Source organism: Lissotriton helveticus, chromosome 5_1, assembly GCF_964261635.1.
Source record: "Lissotriton helveticus chromosome 5_1, aLisHel1.1, whole genome shotgun sequence".
Lineage (NCBI taxonomy): Eukaryota > Metazoa > Chordata > Amphibia > Caudata > Salamandridae > Lissotriton > Lissotriton helveticus.
The window spans coordinates 1,078,228,693-1,078,246,751 of record NC_136065.1 but is presented as its reverse complement, the minus strand read 5'-3'; the positions used below and the strand labels follow the sequence as shown (position 1 = coordinate 1,078,246,751).

Genomic DNA, 18,059 nt, shown 5'->3' with positions numbered 1-18,059 from the left:
TTGGAGATGGTGTTTTCCATCATGGTAGCATACATGTCTACCAAATTTGAGGAGGAAAGGCCCAAATCAAGAAAAGCACTGGGTCTAGTTTTTCCACTACGTGTCTCTCGGACATCTTTCAAGTGCTCACCGTCCTTTTCACCCTCCACCCCCCCCACCCCCCTCCAAGGGGCGGCAATCTGAGGGATAGCCCCGGGCGCCACAAGCTCTAGCTACGCCCCTGTATTTACTCATTTCAATCCAATCTGAACATCGGGCTCTTAGTGTCTCCGTAACGGGACATGCGGTGAGTTACTGGTGTTATGGTAGCTGCGCGCTGTAGGGCTATTTTAGGTAAATGGAATTATCAGTAACTTACGGTTTTGCAGCCTCAGTCTGGCCACGGCAATTGCTCCAGTGGCAAGTGTCGGCTCGGCCATGATTATGCAACCTGACTTCGGAGTGACCCGGTGGCGACCACACCCCCATGCGTGCAACGTGCGTGCAGCGTGCGTGGCTGCAGGCAGCAGTTGCAAGCAGGGGAGTTTGCTTACACTTGATCAAACTGTGCCGCGGCGAGGGCACAGCACTGGTGGCCCATTGCAGCGGCCTTAATAATTTATTTAGGGGCTGGGGACACTGACTGACAAAGTGTCAGACAGTGAGTGTCCCCAAATAAATCATTAAGGCCGCCGCAACGGGCCACAAGTGCGTGCTTGCCGCCTCCAAAACAGTGCCGCCTGGGGCGGTCTGCCCCCCTCACCCCCCCCTAGCTACGCGGCTGAGTAAATATCTCTCACTTCCGATTTTGGCACAGGCAGTTTCCACTGCGGCCTGTCAGGAGATAAGAGTACCTGAAACAGCACCACTTTGCCAAAATGACTTTGAGATCAAATCTCAAATCGCAACAGTGACACGTATAATTAAAGGGGCACACGTTTTATTTTGTACAGAACACACTGGCTGCCCCTCTTCTGTCTTGCAGTCTCAATTCTTCTCATTGACTTGATGTTTTGTTACTTTGTGCATGTGATGAGCTGTTTGTCTCCGTTCACTCAAAACAAAACTGACCTGTTTGGAATAGCTTGTTGTAAATGGACGATGAATGGTGTGGCACTAACGAGGATGCTGCATATTGTTGAACCTTGTAGAAGAGGACATTGAGTAGTTTTCTAATGGTCCTATTAGGCAAAAGCATGGATGTGTTCGGTTTAATGTACCCGCCTTTGAAAGGTATTCTGTTCTCGTACTTCCAAAACGCAGTATTTCAAGTTACTAATGCAGAACCTTGCTATACTTGAGCACATGCAAATTGCAGCATCCTACCTGTTAAAAAGTTGTGCAAGAGAAAATTAAAAGAATATGATGGCACTTAAGCCCACTGACTTACAACATAATGAATTCGAGTTGACTTTCCACATTCGTGTTTTTTTGCTATAAAACCAGGGAATGGATCTGCATGTGGGAGAACCTCGTTGGCCACATGTCCGAATAATTGTTAAAAGCTAATACCTTTAGGTGTATTTGCAGGCTTGAAAATGCTCTCCAGTGTAGATCAATGCATGTAGCCTTATTGTGTATCTGAGGTTATTCTGATAGGTAGTCTCGTTGAAAACATTTGTCTCAGTTTTGGAATAAATGTATTTTTTGCATTCGAATTCTGATACTCAAGTAAAGCGCTCTGATACCTTCGGGTCTAGCCAGTGCTATATAAAACCTTTCAAATAAATAATTGTGTCTGCAAAACTGTGCAGTAGGGTTAGCGCCAACACGAAATTCATGCTCGAAAAACATTTGAGCGATTTATTAGCCATTGATTCCCGCAGAACTAAAACACGGGTGGAAATTCTCATTCAAATAGTGTTTGTACCCCGGTGTATTTTTGTGATCACAACACTTGGAATAAAGTCAAAAGTAGCAGGATGGTTATCTAAGATCGAGGTAACTATTAGCAGCAATACTACGTGTCTCTCGGACATCTTTCAAGTGCTCACCGTCCTTTTCCCCCCGCATCCCCCCCCCCTCCAAGGGGCGGCAATCTAAGGGACAGCCCCGGGCGCCACAAGCTCTACCTACGCCCCTGATTGTAAGCAGATTAAACATATCTACTGGTTGTGTACTGATACTTCTTCATTTCTGCCCCTGTGTTTCGCAGATAAGTCTATTTTGTTGTTGTTACCTTGGCTGATATTTGAAATAATTATGAAAGGAAGCAGAAGAGGATCCTCCGATCTTACATGAACTATTTAACCTGCAGAGAGACTCAGATTTGTAATCATAAACATACCTCACTAACTCCCTCACTCACTTCCTCCCTTCCCAATTGCTGGGACAATGATACCTGCGACCACAAGTGCAAAGGATATTTTCAAACCCTCTGATGGTCCTCGTAGACCAATGACTAGCTCAAATCCAGAATCCCCATCGGCTGCAAGGAACATCCTTGTAGTCACTGGTCGAACTATTTCTAAATTTGGGCATTTGCATCCCAACGAACTTCGATTCTTTTCCAGCTCTCAAAATTGTCATTTTGTGCCTTTTTCGTCTGTTCCAAAGGAAAAATTCTTCCTGTGTTGTTATTGTTCACTGGGTGTATCCGTATGTAAATTGACTTGCAAGCCCTTTCTGTACATATTTTAAGGATGTGCTGTTCTGCTCCAATTGATTTTGCAGTGGTCAGTGGAATTACTGGCACAAAACTAATGAGCAAAACACCACATTGTCCAATAGTAAAGTGGTGCTTAATAACACCATGGTGTAAATCAGAACCAATTAGAACCAGCCAAGGAGTTCACGTAGCCCGGCCCCTCCGCTCTAGAAAGGAATAGGCTTTTGTGTACAGACCCCTAAAGGATCAACCCATTATCACCCTTATTGGGAGCTGTGGCTCAATCATGGCTTCGCTGATGAGTAGAGTGCACACTTGCATGAACAGGGAGGAGCTCTGACAGAGATCCATGAGCGAGAATTTCTAGAAAGTATAACAAGAAAATTCAGCTGGGCATTACCTGCCACGGGAAACAACCTTTACAATGCAACTTTTACAACGCACTACCATTACAACAAAACTTTTACAACGCAACATCCATTACAATGCATGTCTTTACAACGCAACCATTACAACGAATGACACTACAACGCATACCAGTACAACTCATGTCATTACAACGCAGTCATTACAACGCATACCATTACAACGCATACCATTACCATTACCATCCAACACTTACCCTACTGTTGCACCCCCTGGAGTTAGAATAGTAATTTTTACCCCTACACTATCCAACACTTACCCTACTGTTGCACCCCCTGGAGTTAGAATAGTAATTTTTACCCCTACACTATCCAACACTTACCCTACTGTTGCCCCCACCCTGGAGTTAGAATAGTAATTTTTACCCCTACACTATCCAACACTTACCCTACAGTTGCCCCCCCTGGAGTTAGAATAGTAATTGTTACCCCTACACTATCCAACACTTACCCTACTGTTGTCCCCCTGGAGTTAGAATAGTAATTTTTACCCCTACACTATCCAACACTTACCCTACAGTTGCCCCCTGTGGAGTTAGAATAGTAATTTTTACCCCTACACTATCCAACACTTACCCTACTGTTGCCCCCCCTGGAGTTAGAATAGTAATTTTTACCCCTACACTATCCAATACTTACCAAACATGCAATGTAATGTTATGCGTTGTAATGGTATGCGTTGTAAAGGTAGTATGCGTTGTAATGGAATGCGTTGTAAAGGTAGTTTCACAATATTCGTTGTAATGGCATGTGTTGTAATGGCATGTGTTGGAATGGATGTTGCGTTGTAAAAAATGCGTTGTAATGGTATGCGTTGTAAAAGTATGCGTTGTAACGTCATACAACCCCTGCCACAAAGTGTGAAACTTCCCAGATGCAGCGGCCAGTGGAACGTATCTGCAGCCTATGACGAGTATGAGCAATTCGGCTATGGGTCGACAGCATTCTAGGCTTCCACAGGCCACAAGAAGGCCTTGCAGTTTTTCCTGCCAAAGACGTAGCTTAATTCCCTTTTTCGAAAGAAACACTTATTCACCTTACCAGTTAAGCTTTAGGTGTGGAACAGAGTGGAGAGCAGTAACAAACAGAACATGCATTGGCAAAGCCAAACCCTTTGGCTTTAATGTGCTAGCACATGCAAACGTAATTTGTTAATGCATTTATTTATTTGCAGTTTTATATAGCACGGACATGGCCCAAAGGTATCAGAGCACTTTACAACACACAGGATATAGGGTTACAGTGGGTTGCAGTACTAGTAGTTAAACTCGGAAGTTTACATCAGTGAATGTAAACAAAAGTTACCACAAGAGACAGTTACAACAGTGGGGCAGAGGAAATACACAGTAACAAATCCTCATAGACAGATTCAAGAAGACGAGGGTTTTATTCATCTTCACAAGCGGTTTCTCCATCAAACCATCCAAGCAGCAGCACCCCCTCCTACTGTCATCCTATCTCCAACAGCCCTTCTTCCACGCAATCTACATTCTCTTTTTGACATCCCCAAGCTTCCCATTCCATACTTTATGACATAGTCAACCTTCCAACACAGGCTGTAAAGGAAGTAGACTAGAACATAGCATATTGTTGAATATTTATACTTATTTCAATGTGGCTACTTGGTGTCTGTAGTCCTTTCTTAGTGTTCTTATCTTACCACTCTCACATACAACCTAAGAGTGTTCTATCTGTGATGTGAAGATTCCAGCCTTGGCAGTTGATGGTCTGGTCAGCTGTGAGGTTTACTGCTCTGCTGTCTTCTGCTGTCTAACTTAACAAATATATCTTAATAACCTGAAGAAGTGTCCTGCTGCCTACCGAACCTATTTACATCTCATATCTTTCCCCTTCACATTATAGAACACAATACAGAAAAACATAAAAACCAGAAATGCACAAAAAAAACATATGTAAATATCAGCCGTAACATAGGAACAACATGGAACAATAAGGGCAACTAAATAATCTGCTCACACAATAGAAATTTACACAAAACCAATTATTGCATTACGTAGTCATCATGCCACATTGGTCTGATTACAGGTCTCTTATGAATGCAATCATTAACCGCCGAACCTCCACTCTGAACCGGGAAGCTCTCAGAGGAGCTCTCAGCTCTTACCAACCTGGAAAAACTCCATACATCTCCCAGATTCCACAACTACCACATTTTCCCTTCTTCCACGCAATCTACATGCTCCTGGTGACATCCCCAAGCTTCCCATTCCATACTTAATGGCATAGTTAGCCTTCCAACACAGGATGTTAAGTAAGTAGGTTAGAGCATAGCACACAGTTGCACAAAGTCGCATCACGGCACAGTGGAGAAAGTAATTCAGTCTGGTCGAGGGTGAATTAACCAAGATGTCTGTCAAATAGGAGGAGTGTGAGGTCATTTTGGAAAGTTGCAAGGCAGGTGTGTAGACGGAGTGAGGGAGGCAGGGAGTTCCAAGGATTAGCACACGATAGTCGGTCCTACTGGCTTTGTCAATACTTGCAGTATTAGTAGGAGATAAAAAGATATCTTTGATTTCCAGTACCCTGGGGTTCCCCCTAAAAACAGTTCGAATATATTTGGCGATATTTATGGTATGGATTGTTTTAAAAAGTCATAAAACCCGAGGTTGTCTTTTGCTCGCCCAGCTGAAAAATGGAGCTGTTCAGAGATGACAAGCCTTGTGGCCCAAGGGACATACCAGAGTACATGCCAGACACTATATTTTGTACTGCAATATGGATGCAACTGTCTTCACAAGTGAGCTCGGGGAATTTTCTTCTCTCTAAGATTCATGAAGGTTGTGCACTTACAACGGTCTTTATAGCAACAACTGGCTGAGCCCCATAACCTGCGGAACATATTGTTTACGTTTGATAAGATAGTGATAGTAAACAGACTTTTGAAAGCAGCTGAATATATGAAACTCTCCAAATGCTGCCTAAAATAATTTTCATTCAGTGTACATCTGCACAGGTAATGCGAAAATTAGAAATCTCAACAAATTTTACATTATTTTGAAAAATGCAGTTCTGTGATCTATACCGAGAGGTTTCTATAAACATTGAATATCACAGGGGTGAGCGGTGACCCAGTGGGACACCAGAAGTCAGCTTAGTTAAGGTTAAAGATTATAAAATCCTCGAGTGACGTCTGAATTAAACCACATCACTGAATCTTGAGATTGCAGTTTGGTTCCTCAACCCATCAAGTAGTAAATGTACATTAATTTTATAAAATGACCAATAAATATGCACATTGAAAATGTCTCATATGTAAATCCACACACTTTATATTCATTGTGGCTCTGTTTTGCTATTTGGTAATATGATGGGTCCTTACTGAAATATGTTTTTCTCTAATCCTAAATGGTTGAGCAGTGTGTAAAAAGCAAGTTGGCAGAAAAAAAATGCATTGCAATGTTTCTAAAAACAATCGGCTCTAATGTACAACCTCACTACACAATGATGCCAGGTAGTGGACTGAATATTTAGCAGATGCCACCCTTTCTTTAACGGCCACCACACAGTTACTAACCATGAGCTCATTCAAGGAGTTTGAAAACCAATAGGAAACAAGTGATTTGGTGTTTTGTGTTGGGAGTCTAAACTATTCTCTTTGAAGGGAATCAGTCCAAACTATGCTCTTTGCAGGGAATGAGTCCAAATTATGCTCTTTGCAGGGAATGAGTCCAAACTATTCTCTTTGCAGGGAATAAGTCCAAACTATGCTCTTTGCAGGGAATGAGTCCAAACTATGATGTTTGCAGGGAATGAGCCCAAACTATTCTCTTTGCAGGGAATGAGTCCAAACTATGCTCTTTGCAGGGAATGAGTCCAAAATATGCTGTTTGCAGGGAATGAGTCCAAAATATGCTGTTTGCAGGGAATGAGTCCAAAATATGCTGTTTGCAGGGAATGAGTTCACACTATACTCTTTGCAGGGAATGAGTCCAAAATATGCTGTTTGCAGGGAATGAGTTCACACTATACTCTTTGCAGGGAATGAGTCCAAACTTTGCTCTTTGCAGGGAATGAGTCCTAACAATGGTCTTTGAAGGGAATGAGTCCACACAATGCTCTTTGCAGGAAATGAGTCTAAACTTTGCTCTTTGCAGGGAATGAGCCCTAACAATGGTCTTTGAAGGGAATGAGTCCTAGCAATGGTCTTTGCAGGAAGTACTAATCTTGAGAGCAAGGGTACATGGTAACAGAAATGGAGAACTCTGCAAAGACTTTAGGCTGCAGTTCAAATGGCGAGGTATTTCTGAAACATGGCATGCTCCAACTCTAGATCAAAAACGTCTGGAATACTGTTCCACAAGACAGAGCCATGAAGGGACAGGTGCTCATCCGTGCAAATGTGTAATGACACCTTAGTGAGAGTTTCCTGAACCGGAAGTTGTATTAGAATGTGCTTTGACAGACTCGAATTGTTGCAAGTTATGAGGTTCAGCATCTGGGGCACCTCAGGTTCTATCTGGACAAAAACAACTGCTCCAAAGACAAGAAGAAAGGCTCGCGAGGTACGGATGTTTCTCAAGGGACCTGTGTGCTGGGGTCAGTGGCAGCCACTCAGGCCAGCCTGAAGAATGGTGACCTGGGAGCTACTGAACGAGGCTGCATGGAGCTGCAAAGGTTTCACATCAAGGGGGACTCTGAGCAGCACCAGGAATCCTTAGTAGTGTAGAGAATTCAGGACGTTTATAATCAATTCAGCCGCATCATATGGGGACCGACCACCCTATAGTTCATTGTAGTTGGAAATATGGTCGGCATGAAACTACTGAAGTGCAAACTCAGCTGAACAATACCTGTAAAAAAGCATGGTATAGGAACGGGGGATATTTCTGGTACGAAATCACGCCAGAGCTTTACAATCAGCAGGACCCACTAATGGCTTAATTTAATTTCTATACAAATAAGAAAGGTTAAATTAATTCTAAAACAACTTCTAATGATTAACTGCATTTTTGTGTTACGTTCTAATCGAAGCAAACATAAATAAAAAATATAAAATGTCACTTACAATTTTTTCACCTTCTTGGCAAAAGCAAACAGGATGTTGTTAAGGCAGACTCTTTGGCGCGCTCTATGTGGATATAACCTGTTCTTTCGACCATTCGACGTCGGCAGTGTCTAACTGGGTCTGGGAGTTAATTTGAATACAGTTTTAGGTAAAATAACAGGAAGCCGGGTGGAAACCTCTTCATGTGCTGTCGTGTTCTTGGGACGCCGAAGCCCTTGGTCTCAAAAACAGAGAGAAGTCTGCCTCAGTCCAACCTGTTTGACATTTGGTGTCGCGTAGAATCATGTTTCATTTCATGCTCACTGGGTTACTGAGAAGTGGTGCCAGATTCAAGAAGTGGATTAACCTTCACGTCGGGGACCCACGGAGAGAAATTCAAACTAATCCATACTGTGAAGGAAAATTAAGGTTAATAAAATATCTTCATTGGAGATGGGGTCTCCATCCATTAGCAACATCTTAACTTGTGGTACAGCTCCTCGCTTCGTTTGGCTTCTGTGGCCAATTGTTGAGCTTTTGTTTCACCTTTTTACGTCATAAAGATCAAATTAATGATTGCGTTTTTGGAACACCAGGAAATGAATCCACCATTGTTATGATCATCAAACCCCGATAAATAATCAACGTTTGTGAGTTAAGGGGAATAATTATTTATAATCAATTTGTTTTCTTCTCCAAGTTGTGAGGTTTAGGGGGAGTGTATTTTCCGATCCCGAATTATTGTTACTATAAGCCTTGGTCTCCCATTGGAAAAAAAGAGAAAACATGGATATGGTGGTTAATAACAGGGTGTGCAATTTAACATGTCTTATACATATTCTCACCAGCATAGGTTATTTATTTGGACTCTTATTAGTTATGTTATTAAACAATCAACTGGTATCAAATCTGCATATGATGTGTCTGAATTTTGGCCATTTATAAAACATCGAGTTTAAACAGTGAATTTTTTTTAAAGGGTTTAGAAAAAGTTCTTCTGATTGTAAGAGCAAATATGTACATTTATTTATGTATCCGATAACAAGCCTCTTATGGATAAAGTGGATGGCATACAGCACTGTACAAGATTTTGTACCTGGCCATTTCCAGACAGGTGACTCAACTAACAAGCTCCAGAGGCCTCCCTTGCAACTGCCATGCTGACCTGAGCCTGCCTGAGCTGGAGTGAGTCCCTGGTCCCCAACAGGTGCCTCCCCCAGTCCTGGACCCTTGTCAATTCAAACAAGCTTTATGCGACAATTAGTCATAAAAGCGAGATACAAAACAGGTTACTATAAAAATATTTCATTATCATGGTGAAAAGTGAAAAACATGATTATAGGGCTTGTTTAGAAAATGCAGTTGTCTGGTACCAGAGTTTACTCCTCCGCATGAAAAGGTGAAAATCCTGAAGTTCACACCAAGACCTTGCCACCTGTGATAATCGCCAGTGTTAAGGCACTACTGCGATTTCCAACGATGACCGGCAACACAAGAGCCACACTTCGTTCTACAGCAATGACAGCCTATGGTGATCGCCACCGCAACGCTACAGCAGAAAATATCCGAGACGCCCGACCATATCTTTGCACTTGAGCGACGACAGCCCACGATGCCTGGCCTGCTCTTCATGCTACAAGGACAACGATCAGCTATGTTTTCCCTGCTCCTCGTGGCCTCCTCCACCATGCACAGAACTCTTCGCGCTAGACTTAGAAGGTTCCTCTTCAGCAGGACTAACCTAATCCCGCTATCCAACCCACGCTCCATCATGGTGGGCCTGAACATTTGACCTTCCTCCGGTCTAGCATGACTAAATGACTGCAATTAGTGAATTGTGCTTTTAGGAGCTATTTTCACAAAAAAAACTTTAAAATTAAATATCTCCAGTTCTACTGATTTGATTTTTTATGTTCTGGTATAATTTTATTAATTACAATTCACTCAATTTTTTTAAAAAAAAAGGGATTTTCCTTGTGTTGTGTGTTCACCTTATTACTGTTTGTGTGCTGTATAAATACTTAACATATTAACTAAGTTAAGGCTGACTGCTTCTGTACCAAGCTACCACAGGTTAATTTAGTGACTTTTGTGGTTCACTCTGACAAGGATTATGGTTGTTACCTCATTGGGCTTCCACCCCTCAAACTATAACCCAATCTCTTCGAATATAATTTACTTTCTTTAAAAAATGACTTCGTTTATTAGATAATAGCACAGAAGAATACAGAGTAGGGCTAAGGATTGTCTAATATTGTGGGTTTGTTGAAAACAAATCATTTAAAGAAGCTATTGGAAAAAAACCTTGCATCCTGAATTCTAACTGCATACCTTTACTCTGTTTCCAAAGAGAACATTTGCCTTAGAAATATGTGCAGCTATATTTGTCAGAGATCTCTTTCTTCGGAGATCAAAACTCTGCAGAATTCAGTTGAAGCAACAACAGGTCCACCTCCTGACATCCCCAACTCTGAATATAGCCACAGAGTGTTAGGGCGATCAAGCGAGGGAAGGAGAGGAAGGGAACAGCGGGGAAAGGGATCCTTAAAACAAATGACAATCACCATGAAATAACAAACACCGGTATTCTACTCTCATATGATCTCGCTAGTCGCTCCTAGGTACCTTGGTATCTAACAGAAATCACATTTCTTTGTCATACACAGGGAAATCTCTCTCTTCATAAAAGGTATCTACAAGGCATAAAGTAACACATTAAAACACCTCTATAGACAACATCTCTCTAGTTATATCACAACAGGCAGACCAGATATATACCATTTCCAAGAAAAAAACTAAAATGGCTGGGTATTATTCAGTGACTTAATCCCCAGAGCTGAAGAGGGTTCTTGTCAATTCTCAATAGTCACACTTTTAAAAAAACTGAGAGCCGTTGGCTTCTTCTGCTTCAATCCCTTGCAGAATAGTATTCCAGTATGCTTGTTCCCCTATGTGCTACTGAGCATGACGTCCTCACAAAATGAGCCCCACTGTTCGAGGGAAGAAAAGGAAAATAAAATAAACGGAAACACACTGTAAGCACCCCAGTGTTCAGCAGCTAGATACGATAAAGCGTGGTTACTCCTTCACCACTGTTTTCCGCTCTGAAGGGAAGAAATAGAAACAGCAATGCATGGTTAACCATTCCCCACTGCATTCCGCTCTATACCAGAATAATGGTACCCCGCGTCTGCAGAGTAAAACATACAGTGCCACAAAGGAAGAAGTAGAAACGGTAATGCGAAGTTAGGCTTTACCACTGCATTACGCTCTATCAGGGATTTGCTCAAACAACAACGATATGTGCAGGCGGGGAACTCCTGGCCGACGCACAGTTGAATAACCAGCAAAGCAAGAACTGAATCGGATTTACCGATTCAACTCACCCGGTCCGTGGGATGACGCCGCCTGCATCAGGGAAAACAAGAGCAGGAAACACGCTTCCTACATCGCGTATCTGGAACCAGGACAGAGCGGTAACCGGCAGCCGTTAATCTCTTGTGGCTGTGAGAGATGCCGAACCACAAAGGAATTACGCGCACGTCCGTGCGTGTTGACGTTTGTTATAAGACCCCTCCTTCCGTTGGCCTTATGAGAGTTGTAGTCTGCTCCCCGAGTAGGTAGGTGATACCTGCCTAGAATCCTGACAGTACGCACTCCCACCTAGCGCCTCCTAGGCCCAGGCTTGGTGGGGTTCCTCCTATGGAATGAGCGAACTGCGAGGGGCGCATGCACGTTCTGACTGGGCTCCCAGGAGTCGTCTTCTGCGGAATACCCTTTCCAGGAAACGAGATGCCATAATCTGCCCCACGAAGCTTAGAATCCAGGATGCTCCAGACTTGGTACTCCAGGCCCCCCATACCAGCCACTGGAGGTGGCGCACATCGCCTCACTTTCGCAGCAGGCTTCAGAAGGCTGCAATGGAACACAGGATGTATCCTAAGACTGCTAGGCAACTTCAGCTTGCAGGCGACTGGGTTGATTTGTCTGACCACAGTGTACGGACCGATGTATCTGGGGTGAAACACACTGTTTAAACTGGATGTTCTTCGTGGATAGCCAGACTCGATCTCCTACTTGATACTGATGCCCTTCTGTTCGATGATGATCCTCCCATTTCTTATAGACTAGTTTGGCTTGGATCAAATGCCTTCTTACTTTACTGAGAATGGCTTTCAATGTCTTCATGTGTTCACGAACCGTAGGTTGGTTCTCGAGGTCATTCGGAAGGCTGACCGGCAGCGTTCTAGCGTCGTAGCCAAAGTTAGCCAGGAAAGGGGATACCCCCGTCAAGCAATGCCAGGCTTTTTTCTAGACCAGTTCTGCCATCCACAGTAGAGATACCCATGAGACTTGTGCATCCTTAGCATAACACTGGAGATACTTCTTCAATCTGTAGTGCCTTGCACCACATTTTCCAGAAACGTGCTATAAACTGGGGTCCCCTGTCGGACACAATCACTTTGGGCAATCCATAGAGTCAGATAATGTTACTCATCAGTAACTGTGCGGTTTGTCCCACCGTTGGCAAGTTCTTGCATGGAATAAAGTGTCCCATCTTTGTCAGGCTGTCTACCCCCACCAATATGGCTGAGTAACCCTGATCTCTGGACAATCCTGTTATAAAGTCCAAACTGATGTTTTGCCATGGTTGCAGGGGAGTGGGCATGGGCATGAGTTTCCCTGTCTTCTTGGTGTTTCCTCCTTTTCCTCTGGCACATTCCTCGCATCGCCACACCCATAAAGAGACATCTTTGTGTATGTTGTTCCACCAGAAGTGACATTGCACTAACTGGATAGTCTTGCGTACTCCCGAATGTCCTGCCAAAGGGGACTCATGACACCAGACATAGGCTTTCTTTTGAAGTTCTGATGTGGGCAGATACAATTTGTCTTTATGGAAAGGCGACCCCTGTTTCACAGATCAATCTGTTTCCTGGTCTGCCCATTTCTCCCACACAGAGTTCGGTTTATGATGTCTTACTTCGTCCAGAAAGTTCTCCACCCGAATGGCACACATCACTTTCGAGGCATCAATGATGCTTCAGTGTCTTGTCTGTTAGTGGCCTCACTGGTTTCCTGTCGGGACAAGGCATGCGCCTTACGATTCTCCGAACCTGGCTGAAAGGTAACAGCAAAATCATATTCCACGAAGAACAGCATCCATCTCATCTGCTGTTGCGAGAGATGCAGCGCCGTCTTCATGTACTGAAGGTTTCTATGGTTGGTGTACACCGTGATGGAATGACGAGCCCCCCAGAGGTACTGTCTCCACTCCTGAAAGGCCTTTTTGATCGCCAACAACTCTTTTTCGGCAATGGTATAGTTCCTCTCTGCTGGGTTAAATTTCTTTGACAGGTAGGCCACCAGATGCAGCTGCCCGGTGTGTTGATCTCTTTGAGAGAGGATGGCGCCAATAGCCTCATCTGAGGCGTTGGCTTCCACTACGAAAGGGTTCTCTAGTTTGGGATGTGTGAGCACAGGAGTCATGGTGAATGCCTTTTTTAGGAAATGGAAGGCTTCATCTGCTTCCCCAGACCAATGGAAGGGGACTCCCTTCCTGAGCAATCTGGAGACTGGAACTGTGACTTCGGAAAAATGTATAATGAATCTGCGATAATAATTCAGGAAACATTGAACATCCCTCATATTTTTAGGAGTCGGCCATTCCTGCACCGCTTGTACCTTACGTTCAGCCATGTGTAGCCCTTAGGGACAGAGCATGACCCCTAGGAAATCCACTTCACGCACACCAAACTCGCACTTGCTCAGTTTACAGAATAAATGATGCTCCCTTAGCTTTTGCAGAACTAAGCTGACCTGTTCTATGTGTGTATCATCAGTGGTGGAAAGAATGAGAATGTCGTCTATGTAGACCATCTAAAGTGGTCCACGTATTCCTTAAGGGCATTGTTTAAGAAATACTGAAATGCCGCGGGGTCATTACAAAGCCGAAACGGCATCACAGTAAATTTGTATAACCCAAAATTTGTCTTAAAGGCCATCTTCCACTCATCCCCCTCACGTATGCGCACGAAGTGATAGGCCCCTCTCAAATCCAATCTGGTGTAAATCTTTGCCTCTCATACCTGATCCAGCAGTACCGAGATGAGCGCCAAAGGGTATCTGTTGCGTATGGTGTTTTTATTCGGCATGCAATAATCTATACAAGCTCTCAGGTCACCATTAGCTTTAGCTGTAAAGAAAAGTGGAGAAGCGGCTGGAGAATGAGAAGGCCTAATAAGCCCTATTTCTGGGTAGTGATCGATATAGTCCCTCAAATGTCTGGTCTCTGGCTCCGACAATGCATACACTCTACATGCAGGGATGGTTGCGCCTTTTACCAAGTCTATCCGGCAATCAAATTGCCGGTGTGGAGGCAGTTGTTCGGCTTGTGCTTCACTAAATATGTCAGTAAACTGCTCATACTCTAAAGGTAACACAGTCTCCTTCTCAACAGCTGTAGCCACAAAAACCGGGTAAGTCAGCGCTGCTGCCTGCGAGAAAGTGGTAGGAGCACAATGGTTCTGACACTCCTCTGATAGAAAACAAACTGATTTAGTCCTCCAGTCTATAGTGGGATTATGATGACATCACCAAGGCATCCCCAGTATTATCTCATACTGTGGTGCCTTGATCATGTTCTGTGACAGGTCCTCTATATGCTGCCTGCTATCATCTGTAACTGAAATCCGTAAGGACTCAGTCTGATCCGTAATGAGACCGACTTCACTGGATTGCCTTCTACTGCCAATACCACTTCCGGCCTCTCCCGAGGAACTCGATTCAAAGCAAGACTGGTTACCAACCCACTATCAATAAAATTCCCGGTGGCCCCAGAATCCAGCATTACCAATACCTGATGGATTTGCTGATTGCACATGAGACTCATAGGAAGCTCAATGTGGGAGTCAGTGTCTTTTAAAGTAGTGGTTTACAATGAAGGGAGTTTCCAGTCTTTGTCCAGATCTCTTTCTGCTCCTGTCTCGGATGGGGGACCTACCTCTTGGTGTGTGACTGAGACAGTCACCTTCTTAGGGCTAGACCAAGCACCTGATGATTTGGGTTTGGATGGACAATCCCTTACATAATGCCCCTTTTTTCAGCAGAACATGCAGAGGCTTTCCCTTTCTTCTCTTTGTTAAAGGGCCCTTATTGCCCATATTTCCATGGGTTCTGCCCCAGCCTTGTTACTCAACATATTCCTACGGGGGGTGTTATTGGACCTGATGTATACCCTGTCCATTTGTCTTCTATCTCCCCCTCTTTCTGACTGTCACAGGTCCCTCGGAGGCCTCTCAGGATTGGTTTGTTGCTCAAATGGGTCCACCTATTGACATCCTCAATTCCGACTTGCTATAATAGCACAGAAGATTAAGGGGGTCAATCGGGGGAAGGAAAGGATGGGAACAGTGGGGAGGGAGACCTGTGGAGAAAAAGGATAGTTATAGAAACACTGCGCTAAACATTTCTGCTACATTAACATAAGAAACATACTAAGGTTGCTCTACCCTTGTGTACATGTAAAAGAAAATAACCAGCACCTGCAATAACTCTTTAGAAGGACGATTGGATAATTATCAAAGACCTTCCATTGGCTACAGCATCTTCTATTGCTCAGGAGTGGCTTATACTCATAGCTCAGTCATAGAATTGCGGAGTAGAAACATACTATTATACAACCTCTCAACCAATACCTCTAACCCAGAGAGGCTAGTTTTTTCCAGTCCTGTTACCCACCAATAATGATGAGTGTTTGAGCTTCGCAAGGGAGGAAGGGTAGACCAAAGTCAGCAACCTCTCGCTGTCCCCCTGCTAGAAGACGAACAAAAGAACACACAACATTCAACATACATATGACTGCGAGCAGTTTAAACAAAAGAAGTTTTCCCTTTGCAATGTTAGTATGGGCACGCCGTAACAACTGGTGTGGTATGTAGAATTCGAATAATTTGAGGTTTTATAACGGAGGTTTATATACCACCTGGTATATCTGAAAAGCAAAATGCCTCGTGGATCTCATTTCTCCATGGCTCTTAGTTCTGAGCGTTACACAAGCCTGAATCCAGCAGCATTTTCTACACTATTAATCACCACTAAGGCATTGAACAGAAAGTCACCAAATGTTTTGGCAAAAAGAAAATTGGAATAGTGGTGTCAACGACACTCTTACCCCACTGGGTACTGCAAATTTCTGGATTCCTTCGTCCCAGCACTGCGGATGTCTCACAGGATAATCTGCGGCGTTTCCTCCTTCCTCTCTGGTTGCCGCGAGGTTCACCTGCGTCATTACCTGTGCGTGCACACCGCGCAACACAGGCTCTCAGGGAAGTGTAGGCGGTTTGGTCTACGATGCACAGAAGTGACTGGAATTTCCTTTTCACCAGTCCTCCTGCAGCCTTTGAAATACCTCAGCGACCTGCCTCCAGAACACCCCTCGCTGCAGCGTCTCCGAGGAGTGGACAACGGTTGGTATCACCCGGTACGTAACACTGACATTCTGCTATCCAGCTTCAAGGTCAAGGTCAGGTTAATCAAATCTGTGCAAATGCCAGGCTTAGGATCAATTTGTGCGAATACGTCTTTCATGTTGTCCCGCAACCCCTGATAAAAAAGAGACATCCTCTTTTCCTCTGGCCATGCGGCTTCAGCCACCAGCCGGTTGAAAGACGTGAGGTAGGTGATCAGATCGCTTCTCCTTTGTTTGAGGTATAACAGCTCACGATCAGCGCTGAAAGTGGTGGCTCGTCTGTCGAATACTCGCTCGAATTCGTCGCGAAAGGCTGACCAATCCGACAACACTGGGTCGTTATTCCTAACTAAAGGGACAGCCCAATTGGCTGTGTCACCCACCAAATATGATATAGCAAACGCTACTCTAGAGTGGTTATTTGGGAAGGATTCTGGCTTGCATGAAAAGTGCAGCATGGTCTGAGTCAGGAACACCTATATCTTCTGAGGATCACCTGCATACTGTTCTGGACTAGCCAAAGGAATGGGAGGTGGAACTGTTACCTGTATCTGGGAGGTAGAAGCTGAAATGTCAAATGGATTTCTAGTTAACTTGTCTACCTTTTCTCTTAGAGGTGCGGTTTCTGCTTTGGAAGAGGCAAGCTCCTGTTGCACCAGCACCAGGGCCTGGAGAACATCGTCCATTGACAACATTGTTGATACAATTGGATCGGGAGGAGTTATATTTTTGTGGGCGCGTAATTCTGTCAGAGATCTCTTTCTTCAGAGATTGAAACTCTGCAGAATCCAGCTGAAGCAACAAAGAATCCCCCTCCTGACATCTCCACCTCTGAATATAGCCACAGAGTGTTAGGGCGATCAGGCGAGGGAAGGAGAAGAAGGGAACAGCGGGGAAAGGGATCCTGTAAAACAAATGACAATCACCATGAAATAACAAACACCTGTATTTTACTCTCATATGATCTCGCTAGTCACTCCTAGGTATCTTGGTATCTGACAGAAATCCCATATCTTCGTCATACACAGGGGAATCTCTCTCTCCATAAAAGGTATCCACAAGGCATAAAGTAACACATTAAAACACCTCTAAAGACAACATTTCTCTAGTTATCTGACTACAGGCAGACCACATTCATACCATTTCTTATGCATAGTGCATAGAAAAGCAATATATGTCCAAATGAGAAAAAATGAAGAAAACTAAAATGGATGGGTATTGTTAGAAAGGCGAACCCGGGGGAGGCAGAAGGTGTCTGACTGACCACCCCTGGGTCTACCCCTCCTTCAGAGAAGGGACCGCGATGTCGAGGGGCCTCCGACGTGAGGGCCCTCTCCTAGAATCGGACAGCAGAGTAACCACACCCCTACAAATGTACACCACACGTAGATAGAGTTTTCAATCTTTATCTGGCAATAAGTATCGTTTCAATATATACAGCAGATCCCGAGATCTGGAAAGTCTCGTGACAAAGGGCAAGGTAGCGGGACAGTCTTATAGATGGTCAGTTGCAAGGAGACTCTACGCACAGCTCTCAATCCTCGAGCTGGGGAGTTCCGGAAGGTTGGGCCG

The 18,059-nt window shown here is 44.1% G+C and overlaps 1 protein-coding gene across 1 annotated transcript in view; it reads right to left on the bottom strand.

Annotated features, from left to right (window-relative positions):
* LOC144752593 (proton channel OTOP2-like) overlaps positions 1-12,666 on the bottom strand; it is a 110,888-nt gene extending 98,222 nt beyond the window's left edge. Inside the window, exon 1 of the mRNA XM_078640475.1 lies at positions 12,512-12,666. Coding sequence (XP_078496601.1) covers positions 12,512-12,666 — 155 coding nt within the window. The remainder of the gene's footprint in view (positions 1-12,511) is intronic.
* Between the last annotated feature and the right edge of the window lie 5,393 nt (positions 12,667-18,059).